Consider the following 16961-nt stretch of genomic DNA (forward strand, 5'->3'; position numbering starts at 1 on the left):
CTGCTTGTGATGAAAAAATATTTTACTACGACTTCACCAGTCTCTATCCCACAGTGCAGTCTAAAAAAGACTATCCTGTAGGACACCCTCAAGTCATTTACACCAACTTTGACAAGCTAGAAAATTATTTCGGCTTTGTTAAATGCACAGTGCTCCCACCTAAGGGTCTTTTTCACCCCGTCCTACCCTACAGATGCCATGGAAAACTGATGTTTCCACTCTGCAGCATGTGTGCTGAAGACCAGAACCAGCATACTGCATGCGGGCACAGTGACAGTGAGCGGGTGTTGAAAGGCACATGGGTCTCATTTGAGCTTGAAAAAGCTGTTGAGAAGGGATACAGGGTTCTTGCTGTTGATGAGGTGTGGCATTTCCCCAATAAGACCGACACATTGTTTAAAGACTATGTGAAAGCCTTCCTAAAACTCAAACAGGAGGCCTCGGGGTATCCTGAACATGTGAACACACCTGACGAGCAGCAGAAGTACATAGATGAGTATTATGAGAAGGAGGGAATAATGCTAGACCCATCCAAGATTTGTGTAAATAAAGCTGTTCGTAACTGTAACAAGCTGTTGTTAAACTCGTTATGGGGTCGTTTCAGCATGAGGTCAAACATGGCATCATCTGAGCTCATTACAGACCCTTCCAGATTTAGCCAGCTAATGTTTAGCGACCAGTACGACGTGCGTCAGTTTTGTTTCATCTCTGACGACGTCGCAATGGTGCAGTGGCGCCACGCTGATGGTAGAGCTTCCCGTGTGAAGGACGTTAATGTCTTTGTCGGGGCCATGACCACTGCACACGCCAGACTCATGCTGTATGATTTGCTAGACAACTTGCAGCAGCGCGTGCTGTATTGTGACACGGACAGTGTCATTTTCACGGCACGCCCTGGCGAGTGGATGCCTCCTCTAGGTCCGTTTCTGGGGGATCTCACAAGTGAATTAGATTGTGGAGAGGATGGTGTGGAGGATTACATAGCGGAATTTGTTTCCGGTGGGCCAAAATGTTACGCGTATCACACATCGCTGGGCAAGACCCAGGTCAAATGTAAAGGCGTCACACTGAATGCATTAAACTCGAAAGTTGTCACCCACGACTCCTTGAAAGGTTTAGTCCGCAAGTTTGTAGCCAATCAGACATCAGACGCACACCTAGTTGCCGTGTCTGATAGCATCAGACGCGATAAAAAGAAGCTTCATTTGAAGAATGAAACCATTGTGAAAAAAGTTAAAGTTGTTTACAATAAGCGCCGTGTGCTCCCAGACTTCACAACCCTTCCTTATGGATTTTAAATTAGAACAGCGGTTTGACGCCCGGTTGCAGCATCCGTTCAGCATGGTGGTCAGCGGTCCCAGTAACTGTGGCAAGACTTTTTTTGTTAAAAACATAATTGAAAACTCTTCCAGGATTATATCATGCAGCATTGATAACATTGTGTATATATACTCATGCTGGCAGACACTATATGACCAGCTTCTTAAGATAAGAAACATAAACTTTGTTAACGGTATACCCGAATCTCTTGCTGATGACACCCTTCTGCCTGCAGAAAAGAACAATTTGTTAATTATAGACGATGTAATGAACGATGCAGCTAACAATTTAGAAGTACAAAATGTGTTCACAAAGTATGTGCATCATAGGAATTTGAGTTGTATATATCTAGTTCAGAATTTGTTTATTCAGGGAAAATCCAGTAGAACCATTTCCTTGAACACTAATTACCTAATATTGTTTAAAAATCCGAGAGATAAATATCAGGTTATGCTTTTAGCCAGGCAAATGTTTCCGGGTAATACTAAATATTTTATAGAAGCGTTTAATGATGCCACATCGACAACATACGGGTATCTTTTAATAGACTATAAAGCTAAGACCCCGGACTATTTAAGACTCAGAACAAATTTACTGTCAGACCGTCCGGTTGTTTACATTCCAAAACAAAAATCAGCAAAGAGGTGAGAGGATGTCATCACGCATGCGGAGGAATCTGTCTCTGTTGGAGATGATATACAGGGCTCCTCCTACTCTACGCAGAGTTATTATTAGTAATTCAAACTTAGATTTTATCAATGCATTGTGTGAGATAGCCTTTAATGTATTGCATGGTAACATTCCACTGACCAATCAGCAGTACAAACAGCTAAAAAAGAAAAAAACAATAATCAGACTGATTGCAGACAAAAAAATAAAATCTTTGAAAAAGAGAAAGACAATCAACCAATCTGGAGGGTTTTTACTGCCGTTATTAGGGGCTGCAATCCCTTTCATAACCAGTCTGATAGCAAACAGGTGAAAATGGAACATGTGCAAAAGATGTTTTTGGTACCCCAACACCAGTTGGACTTAATAAAGCAACAGCAGCAGCAGCAGCAGCAAACAGGCACCATCAGACAACAGTCTCAGAACGAGTTGGACAAGGAGATGTTACAAGTGTTACAAGATTCTGACATAGATGTGTATGAGAAGGCTAAAAAATACAGCGATATTCTCCAAAGATACCTCACCCTTGTGAGACAAGGTGCCCGTGAAAAGAATGTATTGTCTTTATCATTACCTGAACAATTTAACAGGGATGTGCAACCCCAGTCGGCGGACACATTGCCTGTTCATGGTGATGCCGGGGTGCGGGATCTTGTTGCGGAGAATGTTTTAACACACATACCTAAAAGGAGTAGGAGGAATGCAGAACTTATTCTATCAGCGGTGAACCGTTCGCCACACTTGATCTCTTACAATGGCAAAGGCGAAATTGTTGTTGATAAACAAACCATCCCTGGTTCACACATTTATGATCTAATTAAAGCCGTCACAACCACACACACACCTTCTGAGGGTTTGAGACCTATCGGCTGGACAGAGTTTTTAAAAGCTTTCTCAGATTTAAACATACCGTTATCAGCCATATCTAACACAGGCATACGTAAGACCGTCGCCTTGTATAAAACCGATCACACACTGTCTGAAGACCGTGGTTTTTTAAAACACACACCAAAAAAGAACACCCCCGGTGGACCGCTGCGACATAGTACACTAAAAAAAATAAAGAATAAAAAAAACAAATTAAAGGGGGGTCCTGTAGAGTGGTTGGATTTTTGAATTCAGGTTTTTTTTCTTATTGCAGAAATTGTTTTTCTGCTAAAAATATTTGCTGTTTGGTGTTTTTCTACTGTTATGTTTTTTTTTCACTTATTGCTGCTAAATTGTTTTGTTTTATTTTCTTTTATTACTGTTAAATATTTTATGTCTTTTATTACTGGTTAATGTTTGATTTCTTTTATGTTTAAACAAAGTATGTTATGAATCTATATATATATATACGAGATTTGATAATAAATACCATTGACTCGATTAAATCATGCTCTCATGTTGTTTTTATTATTATTCTCATTAGTACATATCAGTATCCACATTGCACACACACATAATCACTGCATACAGCAACAGGTTGTATGTTGTTGACAAATCGGCACACCATAGCATCATTACAAATTAAATCAGACCCATACATGTTAAGCAGGCGGGCATAAGATACACCATTTTGCATATGATATAAAAAAAATACACAATGTTGACCGCATGTGATGGAGAAGTCGTTCTGCACTTGTTTTCCTGAATATAAAACAGTGGAGCAGTTTTTTAGAAGAAACATCTTTATTGCTGGGGGAAAACTGTCTAACGAGTGACCAAAACTATCAAAAAAATAACCGCGTCTGTCTCTCGAAATATAAACAGCAAGCCAGTGTTCCCCTGGCATCGTAGAAGGGTGGGTGTTTACAATACACATAGCAGGGAGTCTTTGAAGCCGTTCAGTGGTTAGTTGATCATAGGCTAACACGCCTAGGAAATGTGTGTTTTTATTGATAATGCCGCCGACCACGGCTGATAGTTCTATAGTGTTCATGACCGTTTTTGTCTCAATAGTAGTCCAAGAGCACCTGTCTCATGTTAGATATTTCAATGACTGAATCAAATACAGAATAACACAAGAGGTTCACTGTACGGGGTAGTGGATTTCTGAAACGGGTTTCCAATCTCACGTTCCCAGTTTTAATTAACGACACATTCCCTGAATGTCCTTCGTCAGCTTCCAGATTGAAACAGAATAAAGTGTAGCCGTTACCAAAGTCGTCACGTGTTATGGCCAACGATCTGTCCTTTAAATGTCTTCCTGTGGTTTGTATCAGCTGGTAAAATTCTCTGATATAGTGTTTTCTCTGGAAATTTGGCTGGAATGGTTTAGCAGGATAAGCCTGACTATCAGCATATAAAGACATAAATTCTATATCGCAGTTTTCAAAATGAAATGGATTACGCTGGTAGGAGCCTGTGTATGCTTCATTGTCTATGAATGCAATGATGACAAATTTAGGTATCCTACCCATAAATAAATTGTCATTTGTTGATATTCTAGCCCCTGCAGGTATGGAGAAGGTCTTTAAAGATACTCTGTCTACCGTGTATTTTGCGTTTGCATGGTGCAATGCCTTGCTGTGTGCAAGTCTGACGCTAGGTGATACACTAACTTTCTTGACAAAGAGACTGGCTGAGACAATTTTAACTCTGTATGCATTGGCATCCGCTGTCATGAGAGCAAATTCGTCTTTAGAGCGCACAAATTTCAGCGACAGGTCGATTCCATTAAGTAACAGTTTTTCTTGAAAAAACAGGTCTGCATGTACTGGCGCAATCAATTCAACAATACTACTATTTGCTGTGTAGCCACCTCTGGTCATCAGACCCTGGTTCTCTCCTTCTATAGATGTGTCATTCATGTGTGATGCTGTATCCTTACAGAATAACCCGGTGCTGAACTGTGTGTCTAAAGTGTCCTTATTATAATTGATAAGACATTCTATCACACCTCTGTATGGATATGTATTGGATGATTGACTAATGAGCCGGTCTCCCAAATTAATATCGACTTGACTAAATATGCTGCATCCAGGATAATTAATAAATCCTACATTAGCGTCCCTAGCCAGGTTTGAGCCATCAGCGTTTGTGATTCTCACCCGTGTGTAGATATATGAGTCATTTAGATCCAGGTAATCTTCACCCGACGATGAGATGTAAAACTCGATCGGCCCTCCATCAGTGATTGCAGATACAGGTGGGATTTCAATAAATGTACTTTTCTCAATGCTAGTCTGTGTGTATGGGACAGTAAAAAGATCGAGCTCTGTTTTTACACATTCTCCAGAATGACTGTGTAACAGTGCCATTTAGAATATGTCAAGCGCTGCAGTTTTTGAACGAGTGGTTCTGGGTCTCTTCACTCTGCGTGACGGTGTCCGTTTGGTGGCTCTCCTGCTAGGTTTTGTGGTTTTACGCTTTTTAGACAACGGCTGCCCTGGGGGTGGGGTCTTAGATGGTTTGGGCGTATACACATACAAGCCGTTACCGTCCTGCTTAGTGGTTGAGGGTCTGGTTATGTTGGTTATGACATCAGACACTATGCCCGATGCGGCTGTTTTTAGGTGTGGTTTGACTATGCTGACTCCTTTTTTAAACAGCGGTACTGCAAATCTAAACAAGCTACGGAACAACCCACCCAGACCTGTCCCATATTGTGTACTGGTCCCAACATACCCTCCGAGCTCTCCACCAGCCTGTGATAAGTAGTATTTTACATATTTTGAGTCATCAGAGTTGTAGACGGCCATCCTTTTTTTTTCAAAAATGCTGTGTTATCGGTCGGAAGTGTAACTTGACAAACACTTTGCCGTATAAAAAGGGTATGTGTTGATTTCGATCGTCTTTCAAATCAATTTCTATGTCGTCGATTAATGTCTTTGACACAGGTGTGTAGTGTGGGCTGTCAAATTGTAGAATAGGCAACCGGCGGTCATCGTCTGTAATATTTATAGCTCTTAATAGCCTCGCGTGGGCGTCACCCACAAGCTGGTAATCAACGATATCTGCATAAATAAAGATGTTATATTTTCCCCCGTATATGTCTGCGGGGTGCGGGGCATATGTGTTTTTATAATGAAGTGCAAACGGTTCTCCTGTTTTGAATCCTAGGATTTCCGCCAGTCTCCCTCTAAATGTGAGAATAGTCCCCCTAGGCCCCATAACACAGGCATGGTTACTAACGGCGTTGTACTGCATTTTAATGTCTCCAGTGGCTTGGTGCTGTTGACATTTAAAATTAAATTCTTTTATTATCTGTTCCACAGATGCATAATGGCCCACAGACAGTTCGATCATGGTTACGGCTATGGTTCCGTCTTTGACGGGGTCATGAATTTCCACTTCCGAATCTGATTGTGGAAAAGTCCGCCATATGCGTGGGTACTGTATCTCTATAACAGCGACCTCATATGGCTGATCCAAAACAATAGGTTTTGCTAGCTTTGTTCTAAAATTAGATATCTTATTACCCGGGTAAACATGTGATGAAGCATTCGAGAAGAGGCTTACATAGAAGCCTGCATTGTTGTTCTTTTTATTCATGCTTTCTCAGTCTATGCTCAGTGTTGAATGAATGTGTGTAGAGCTGCGTCATCTGAGTTAATTACGCCTCAACGATGTCTTTTTCTGGAATCCACGAATTAAAGCTGTTGGGCCATCCTAGCCATTTCACTAGCACCTGCTTTTTCCGACCCACTTTTTTTCTAGCCAATATGTTTTCAATTTTAAATGTTTTGTTTTCATCAACAACCACACGTTGTATCTCAGGCTCATAAAATGACCCTTTCAATACCTCTCCTGCTAGATCCACTAATCTGTACACTGGGGGCTGTCTCCCTATACGTTCCTTGACTGTGAAAATCTCATCGGTGTAGGTCTGCTCGTATCCTTTTCGAAACTTTCCTCTCAGTTTTGATATTCGTACAGTGTCACCGATATTAAATTTAAAGCGCAGTTCCCTCTGAGGCCTCGTTTTGTACAGCGCGTTGAAGACCGACTTCTCATTATCCTTATTCACCTCTGCCGGAGCCATTTGGATAGATCTGTGATAAGCATTGTTATATGCTTGTGTGAGATCTGGTATGATATCTACATATCTCCGGGAGTTGGCTGATGTTAAGTACTTCCACATTCTACCCTTGAAGCTACGATTGAATCTCTCGACAATACTGCATTTAACCTCGCTAGCTGTTGAGAAATGCTTGATATTATATCGCTTCATTAGCTGTTTAAAGGTTGCATTATAAAACTCTTTGCCTTCATCTGTTTGTAGTTTCACAGGGATCCTACCCTCACTAAGTATATCCTCAAAAGCAGCTGATACAACAGACCCTGTCTTGTTTGTTAGGCATCTAACCCATGCGTATTTTGAGAATACATCTATACATGTTAGCAGATATCTCACATTATCATTATCTGTCACATATTCACACATGTCAACCAGATCGGCTTGAAACTGTTTGTCGACCCCTGTCACCAATACTCTATTTCTGGGGAAATGGATCCTTGCAGGTTTATGGAGTGTGTAGGTGTCGTCTTGTTCTAAATAATGTTTGACCTGAGATAGTGGAGGTGTTACACCTGATGCCTCCCCTGCCGCTATACGTAGCTTATTTAAACTGGCTAACCCCGCAGGATGGGCTGGATCATGATATATTTTATGCAATGTGCTTTCCATGATTTACAAACCACAAATGACTATGATGTTGATGTTAACAAGTCTTTTTATTTAATTTTCACAAAGACACAATCACAGACAATGGATACTTGGACACCCCACATTAAACCAGATGTAACCCAGCCCAGTAGTTTCCAATCATGCGGAGCATGGCTGGTTTAACACGGCGGGCGCAAGTACTTGCATCTAGCAGGTGCCCAATGTTGTCATTAATGGCGCATACTATATATCGCTCTGATCTCAGTTCACACATGATGTGTTCTGCAACTCTGCGGATTTGTGTTCCAGACCCATCTGCAGTGGATGAGCGTACAAACAGCCGGATGGCAGGTATGAATCGCTCAGTCTGGAGCCTTATCATCACATCATCATAGTAGGTGTCGAAGAAATACTCAGACAATTCCTGCAAGCAGCTGTGTTGCACCTGACTGGGGTGGCCTGTTTGGCATCCGTAACATGTCTCTTGTATAAACTCATTCAAAGCCAACATTAACAGGTGGAGAGTTGCGAGTTTGATGTCGATTACAGTTTCATCCCACAGGTCTGATATGAGGGGGTCCTGCGAGCATTGTGGTGAGGGTGGTGGAGTCTGGGGGGTCGGGATTAGCAGCTCTGTTGATGGTGACTCCAACAGGTCCCACGAGGGCGTGTCATTCTCTGTAAAATGAAAACCACAAGCTCTTAATTTGTCACATAGATACACACTCAACCCCACACACCCGCACATTAAACCTACCAGTTTATTGTTTAGCTGTCGGAAGGTCTTATGATTTTAGGTTTACACAGGGTACCAGGCAAACCAGTCTTCGGACAACTCGCCAGATCGTCAAAAACAAGGCGCTTTCTAATACTCTCGTACGCAGTGTTGAGTCTGTCCCTCTTGATCGCGTCATCAATCTGGCTAAACAGACGCGACAAACCTCTCCAGTCGCACCACTGTATAAAAAACAAGTCCTTAAACCATCTTGTGCGCTCTTCGAGGTTTAGAGGGTATGGATTTAACCTCCAGTTTTCAAGCCCTCTGGAAGCAATAAGACTATCCCTGTCATCACATACACTGAGAAAAATAAAGTCGTCGGGGTTGCGATTGAAACGATCAGCCTCAACCCTGTAAAGCTCAGGGCCTGATGCACTGTTCCACTGGGAAACATACAGCAGCTCTGGGAAACCCACATTGTCCAGGTCCGCACACACTACGGTGCGGAAGAGCTTCCAGTTTTTAGTAGACATGACTTGGGCTTCCCCCCAAAACAATCCCTCACCACAATCTACACTAAGCACAACTGTCCCTTCGGTATATTTAATGGCATACACATACCCTTCGACGCCTCGATATTCTAACTTGAATACAGTTCCATCTGCGGCGTTTCCACAGCGTTGCTTTTTACGTTGAGGACCCCGACTGCATACTCCTGAAGACATACCTAGAGTGCCTGTGGCATGGGCGATGTCCTGGCTGGGTGTCATTCCGAGCTCCATAGGTCGATGCGTCGGGGATCCTTAGCGAGCGCGATGTGTCGGTGCTCTAGGTCGATGCGTCGGGGATCCTTAGCGCGATGTGTCGGTGCTCTAGGTCGATGCGTCGGGGATCCTTAGCGCGATGTGTCGGTGCTCCTCAGACCGTGGCGGTGATGCTCTTAGAATGTGAAAGGATCGCTTTTATACCCATACAACCTAGCACATCCCACTAGGAGGAGTCGTTCCCGCCCAGAGGGTAAGAACACCTGAACGCGCATGCGCACACACACGAAACTGGTCAAATCGGTTGTCAAACCGTTTGGTTGGCCGCCATCTTGGACTAGTGCCATCGTATTACTGAACGCGCATGCGCACACGCACGAAACCGGTCAAACCGGTTCTCAAACCGGTTTGGTTGGCCGCCATCTTGGACAGGTGCCATCGTATTACTACTAGTGTTCATTGCTGAACAGCCAACTCATGACCTCAGTGGCCACATTTACTGAAAATGGTTGTGATATGCCTTCTCTTATGTAAATAAAAATGTCAGTAATTGAAATTGAAATGTCCTTTGGTAACATGGTAATTTTGCATTGTTCCCTCTTTTGCTGCCACTGCTCCTTCCTTGGACGACTTTTGATAGATACTAACCACCGTATCCCACAAAAGCCGGAGCTTTGGAGATGTTCTGCCCCGTCTTCTATCACAGCTTGGCTCCTGTCAAACCAGGTCAAATCTTTACACCAGCCCATTTTTCCTGCTTCTAACACGTCAACTTTGAGGATAAAATGTTCACTTGCTCCCTGATATATCCCACGCACTAACAGGTGCCACAGTGAAAAGATAATCAGTGTTATTCACTTCACCTGTCAGTGCTCAGAATGTTGTGCCTGATCGGCATCCATAGATGAATACGTTCAAATGCACAACAGTTACTGAATGGAATTTTTAAAGCATTTGTTCTTTCTGAACATGACAATAATCTGACACTGGAGAAAAGAAGCGTGCCCAAAAACAAGGACAGATTTTAGCAACGAGAGAGCAAGTTGGACGGGGGAGAGAGAAGAATAGAATAGAATAGAATAATCCTTTAATTGTCCCACAAGGGGAAATTTGGGTGTAACAGCAGCGATAAAGACACATAAACAAACAAACAGTACACAAGACACAGAACAGAAACATACACAATTTTTACATATTTACATCAAGGACAGTGGTTACCAAAAACAGAGTACTGTACCGTTATTAAATTAAATACAGATAAGAGGCAAACCCAGGTTGTAGTGTGAATCGGTTGATAAAATAGTGCCAAGTTGTGAGGAGAAATTCTTTTCAAAAGATATAATAAACATAACTTGTGCTCGTATTGCCTTGAATGTGTGAGACATGATCATAAACCTGTGTGGCAAAAAATAAATAAGTAAATAAAAAGAATTGAGTGAGAGAGACAGAGAGAGTCCCGTCAAAGTCAGCAAGTTGTTTTCAGCTTTCAGATGTTCAGCTGTGTGGGTGCAGGTTGTGTGCTGCTGAAAAAGACACATTGGTTTCTAGGTAACAGGCAGGAGAAGACAGTCTACCTTCATTTTCTTTGCTTCTTTTTAGCCGAGAGGGAACAACATTTTCGCTGCTCTGCCCTTAGCCCATCTCTCTGTAGATGCAAGGCTAATTAGTTATTCTTTTTCTTTTCTACACACGGCAAACTCCACAAGAATCGCAGTAAAGTACCGACTTGGATGTTTCTTTAATTTTAAATCAGATTGGTTGTTTTCATTTTGTTTCCAGGCTTAATACTATTCAATACTAGTATCTGACTAGTTAATTAATATAGAGCTACATATCCAGCATATGGAACATACAGCCATGAAATTTGTCCATACTTAACCTTAACCCACAGGTTATTATGGCTTTAAGCAAAGGGTAGGCAGTAGGCATCCATCCATCCATCCATCCATCCATCCATCCATCCATCCAGCCACTTCTGTTTCCCCAGTTCAAGGTCATGGGGTGAATTGAGCCTATCTCAGCTGTAATATGGAGCGAGACAGACATAGTAATATAATAAGAATATGGTAATTACTAGGGTAATCTTTGTGTGTGATCTAAAATGAGTTGATGATCTGTAAGTGTGGCAAATTTGCAAAAAAGAATTCAGAAGGGAGCAAATATTTTACACTGCACTGATGGGTAAAGTGCAGAAATAAAGTACTATTTGAAAAGCTTGAGTGGTCATAAGTAAATGACAGTTTTCGCAAAGGTGGGCTTACCTACCTTGACATGACGCTTGCCAATGTCAAACTTTAGGTGAGCATCATAGATGTGAATGGTGGATCTGACTGCAAATCTAAAGGACTTTGTGGTAGCAACTTGTCACTCAGAAAGCAGCACCCAATAGACACAGTGCTTTTCTCTAAGCCGTAAATGGTAAGGTGAACATCGAGCTTTACTGAGATTTGAAATTCACAATTGAGACTACAGCAGAGGGCCAGAGACATGAGTGCGAGTTTAAGGCAATTCATTAGTAACTTCACTTTGAAGAGTGAGATGATGATGACCATTTATTGTTCCAGAAAAAACTGTTTGATGAAGATTTGATCCATTACTGTAGGAGGAATATTGAGTGAACTGCATGTCAAGCAAAAGGCTTGTTTTACAATTTTGAATAGCGTCTTTCATACACATATAAACCTCATCTTATCGATTCTCTTATCGACTTTCATTAGGTTCTCAGTGGCTGCACTTTGAGAGTGGCCACCATCGTTAAGCAGCATATCAAAGACATGACATTCATGTATTCGTTCTTGTTGTGCATGCTGTGTGGTCAAATGTTTCTGCATGTTCAAGGTATTTCAGCTGTTTGTTATGATCAGTGTTGGCGTTATTGCTCAAACAAGTAATGTAGTGCACATATTACCCGGAACACTTAAGTGATGCAGTTGTTACAAAACAACCTGAAACGCATAATTGTCAGCTAACAATATAAACCTATAGACTACAGTTCCACACACTCCCCTGGTACATTTCCTACAATGAGCAGACTATTGCACAAGTTCAGATAGAACCGATAGGCAAGCAGAACAACAATTTCAAGGAACTAAAGTACTAGGAGCTGGTCCTTTACAAGAACCGGTTCTCTATTCCCATGCCTCATAAAGCTGATAAAAAGTCCAGGTTTGTGAAAGTCATTACAAATCATCCTGAGAGTGTAGATTTGCCAAATTTCATTATAGTTCAGGCACTAAGACAATTTTGTGCCAACCCACCCATGGGATGTCTGATTGGACTTTGGTGGTACTATTAGTAAGGTTGTGTTTTCTGGAGTTATATAATTTATGTTTTACTCCAGTCTTATCTGATCTTAATCTGCAAAAACCACAAAGATCAGGTGGTGTTACTACAGGAAAAACAATGCTGATCATCAGAGTTAGTGGGTTTTATCTTCATGCAACATGCTTGTTTGTAAAACATTTAATAACAAGACAATTAAGACATAAATAATGTGACCTCACCATCTCCCTCTTATTTTCCTTTCCTCAGATTGTTACGGATTTTGTCTTCTTATGTCCATCGAGGAGGTCAGCATGTGCTGGCACAGCAGCGGGGAGCAAGTTCTGGATGTATGTTTTTGACCATGTGATCTCGGACCGCAGTGTCTGGTCAGGTCTCACTTTCTGCTATGAGCATTCCTGTCATGGTGCAGAGCTGCCCTTTCTTTTTCATTCAGCCTCTGTGGCCAACTTCACCCTGTCACCGTCGGAGAAGCTGCTGTCCAATCGAATGCTGTGCTACTGGGGTGCCTTCGCTCACACCGGCGACCCTTCCTCCAGGAGCCAACAGACAACTTTCTGCCGGGAGCAGCGTCTGCCTATTTGGCCGCGCTATTCTGACACCAGTGGCTTTCTGGTCATGAACCTCACTGTGCGTTCCCATACGCAAGCCGGAACCAGAAACCATATATGTGATTTCTGGGACCAGCTGGGCATCTACTAGAGAGGGAACAGGCTGGGCATGCTGTTCTTTTGTTGAAACTAGAGTCAAAAGAATGGCTCTTTTCCCTGCATTGTTTTGTTTCTAAAAGTAGGATGTGTAGATGTCTGCTCTAGCTTTGCTCTAGAGTTAGTTAGTTAGTTAGTTAGTTGATGGAGTTTTGCTAGTTACTACAGTACTGCCCTTTTGTCTTTTGTTTGTTGCAAGTAAACCATGTATTTGTTTGTATGCGAGATTTCTTTTCTAATTGAATGCAAGTCTGCATGACTTGAATTGTTATCTAGGAACAAAGCAGCCAGACGGTACTTTTTAGCTATATCAGTCACCAGACTGGATTATTACAACAATTCACAAATTCATTACCATAATGTTTGGTACAAAAAATCATTGCTTAGGGGGAATCCTGCTCATTCTGTTCTGTTGTTTATTAGGGATTTGCATATTTGGACTGGAGTGAAATGTCTTGTCAACTATGTGGTGTGGTCCAAAATATTTTTCTGCCCTGAAAACACATCACTGAGTTATTTCTGCTCACAACTTATTAGGACCTGCAGCCATGTGTTGTTCTAAGAGAAAAGCCTCCCTTTACAAAATGTTATGACTCATAAGACACTGGCATCAAACACTTAGCCAGAAGAAAGCTGGTTCTATCTGGCAAAAGGGGAAAACGAATGCATTTGGTAACAGTGGTGAACATCAGTAGGACGATTGGTTGATGGAAGGCTAGTTTGGTTTCACGTCTGCTATGCAGGCTAATGTCAAAGAAATGCAGAATATCTCAAACAACAGGAAATTGGATTTATGTTGACTGAGCAAGTTAGTGGTGAGCTGGTGAACCATATCTTGCTGCCTATCTGTAACCAAATCCTTCCTGGAAATACTATTTACCTTATATAACCTGCGACTTTAAGGCAAAGTGATTGAAGATTAATTGAACTAATAATGCTGGTAGAGAAAACCACTGACCGGCATATGACAGTATGGTAAATACTCTGCTTTAAATGTGGGTCACTGGAACTAACTGCCAGTCACAAAGCAATGGTAAAGAGGGAATTGTTGCATATGAGCCCTAGAAGGCAGCATGGTACTACTCAAATTTGGGCTGCCAGTGATGTTTTTTGCTTTTCGCACCCCCCTGCAAACCCCAGTAGTCTTGCAGTGGCACCATTTCTCACACGTCATTGTTATGCTCTCCTGGCTATTGTTTCTATCTTAGATTATTAAGTAATTAAGAATTAAACCCATGTCAGTCTCCACTTTATATTGTACCTTATGAGCCAGGTAATAACCCTAAAGGCCATCAGCAACACATCTGCGTGTTGTGAAAAGTAAATGGCTTGACGCTCTCAGCTAAGTCACTGACATTTTATTTGACATGTTATGTCAAAACAATTCAGTTATGATTCTCATCATATCAGTCTTGCCAGTAAGTGATATGGGTCCACAACGAATGCTAATCTAAATTTACATAAATAAGGGTACAGCTTGTCATATCATCCAAGAACAGAGGAGGCAGTAATTTGTGTGAAATAGTTGTAGTTTATGAGTTTTACGTTCCAACAGAAGTGGTTTGAAGTCTTTCAAATCCTTCACTTGATCTGGGAGCTTAACTGGCAAATGTCCTGTCATAAGCCTGCTTCCTTAGCCTTCAGGCGTTCACCACTCCTGTCTCTTTCTAGAGCAACTGAAGTGGCCTCTCTCCCTACTGGCACAAAGGCCACAGTGAATTGTCCTGTTTCCTTTGGGGCCAGTTTAATATATGCCACAGACACACACGACCATTTTTATTGGCTGTTTACACACGACTGGTAGCGCGCTGACACACTAGGGTGTGTTGAGGCCACCTCATTATCTCAGCAGACATTTACTTTGCTGTCATCCAGTATCAAAGCACGGCCCTGTCTGAGATGGCCGCACAGCTAATCAATTGCTGTTCATCCCAACACTGCGCCAAAGGCTGTGCTCACAGGCTGTCCCCCTCCCCCTAAAAAACCCTGCTGCTCATTATTGTGACAGCTGATAAGAGGGAGATGGAGTGAGAGCGAGAGGGGACAAACAGACACAATCCTTTCTGTTGCCTGTATAATTTAGAAAAGGTTATGGAATCAATGTCTGGCTGTCTCCAGCTCCAGATCAAGGTTGTTGGCTTTGCACAGACATTCCAATAAGATCTGATTATGGCCACTGCATTTGCAATTAAAAATCAGATGACAGCCTTCGCTGCCCAGTATGCTGCTTGGGACAGTTAGAATACAGCAGCACGCTGTCCACTGGCGTCCTTCTCAAAACAAATTGGGCTCGTTCAACTTTTAACCTCCTAGGACCTGGCGTCCCAATATGTGGACATCACATTTTGGGTTGTCTAGACCAAAATACTAATTTTTGCTCTACATGGGCCTGATATCCACTTACGAGGACGTTATACTGCCACTGTTCTTTCAAAATTTTAAATGAATGCCCTCTTATGTTGATCTCTTTTTTCTCAGAAACAAAAATCAGGTAAAAAAAAAAAAATCAGATAATTCTTTGTTTTTACATTCATCAGGTTCCAATCAGCCCAAATAGCAGAGAGAAATTAAAAATGCATGCCATGACAAAGTTTGGGTCTTAGGAGGTTAAAAACAGTTTGACATAATAAGTGTATTATGTGTTCTTGCTTTCAGTCAGTGAACTGATTTAAAATGTATGCCACTCTCACATCTGTGTATACTGTTGTGGAAGTTTTCCATTAAATAAAGCCTGCAGACGAGCGGTGAGCGGTAGCTAACATTCTTTAATCAAACACACAAAGAACAGACAACCAAGCTTGATGAAGTCCCTGCATGACCGCGGGACAGACGGTCAGCAGAGTCTCCCTGAGCCCAGCATGGCTCTCAGTTAAATATCTCCAGGAACAAAAGGCAGGACACAGCTGTTTCACACCTTAAGGTTCACACTCCCTTGCTGCCTCCCAGAGTCCTCGAAGAGACAAAAGACTCTTCCTGTGGAGTTGTCTGCTTCCCCCAACTTCCTTACTACACCCCCACCATTTGTCTTACTGTATGAGTGTGAGACATGTTAAAATCCAGTGGCACCAAGGTATCATACAATAAAATAATGTGATTAATACATAAGTAAAATAAATTCCTATACAATACCTATAAAGTTAAATGTGAAACTGACATAAGGAAAATACATAGCACTAAGCAAATCCAGAAACAACACTTCTGAGGGATTCAGTTTCTGAAAAACAAAACAAAACAAAACAAAACAAAACTCTCTAGACTTCTGGGCTACACATCAAATCCGACTTTTTTGACCCTATGCGACCCAAATCCAATCATGGTGTGACAGTGTGAACGGCACAAATCCGACCTGGGTCACTTTCATATGTGGTACTGAATCCGAGACATATCTGATGTTTCAGAAAGCGACTGCTGTTTGATGGTCACGTCGCATTAAATTCGTCTTTTACGTCACTGACACGAGACAGACGCCAATTATCAGCGCCGGAGAAGACATGGTGAACGCTTCCTGGCCATCCCGTGTAGATGTCAGTGAAACTGCTGGGAAGACAACGTTGGAGAAACGTGAACATTTTATTTGTTCTGTATAATCTGCAGATTCTGACAGAAATCTGCAGCTATCCTTTGAAGCAGCGCTCCTCTAAAACAGCAAAAAGGATCATTATTAGGCCAAATGTAAATAACAAAATAACTTTAACTTAAAGCGAAATTGGGAAACGAAAAGTCCGAAACAAGTCTTTATATCAAGGCCATCAGTCACACAATACTGTTGGTCTGGGTCTAAACAGAGCGCGTTGTGTGTGACGTCTTCTTTTGCACATGCGCCGCTTTGAGCGTTCACACTAGAGCTATGCTTCTCTCCTCTCTCTCCAGCTACCACCTGTAAACTCTAGACACCAAGGTGTTCTAGACCC

General features: G+C 42.0%; 1 protein-coding gene and 1 long non-coding RNA gene across 2 annotated transcripts in view; one reads left to right on the plus strand and one right to left on the minus strand.

The window, feature by feature from the left end:
- Window positions 1-15791, plus strand: part of LOC113009661 (cAMP-regulated D2 protein) — a 41063-nt gene extending 25272 nt beyond the window's left edge. The window contains exon 8 of the mRNA XM_026148113.2: window positions 12593-15791. Coding sequence (XP_026003898.1) covers window positions 12593-13045 — 453 coding nt within the window. The 3' untranslated portion in view covers window positions 13046-15791. The remainder of the gene's footprint in view (window positions 1-12592) is intronic.
- LOC145421471 (uncharacterized) lies at window positions 7629-9342 on the minus strand. The gene is made up of 2 exons (XR_013902835.1): window positions 8337-9342; window positions 7629-8257 (listed from the first exon to the last, which is right to left on the minus strand). It is a non-coding gene; the product is annotated as an uncharacterized LOC145421471 (long non-coding RNA).
- Window positions 15792-16961: the final 1170 nt, after the last annotated feature.

This window comes from Astatotilapia calliptera, chromosome 17 (assembly GCF_964374335.1).
Source record: "Astatotilapia calliptera chromosome 17, fAstCal68.1, whole genome shotgun sequence".
Classification (NCBI taxonomy): domain Eukaryota; kingdom Metazoa; phylum Chordata; class Actinopteri; order Cichliformes; family Cichlidae; genus Astatotilapia; species Astatotilapia calliptera.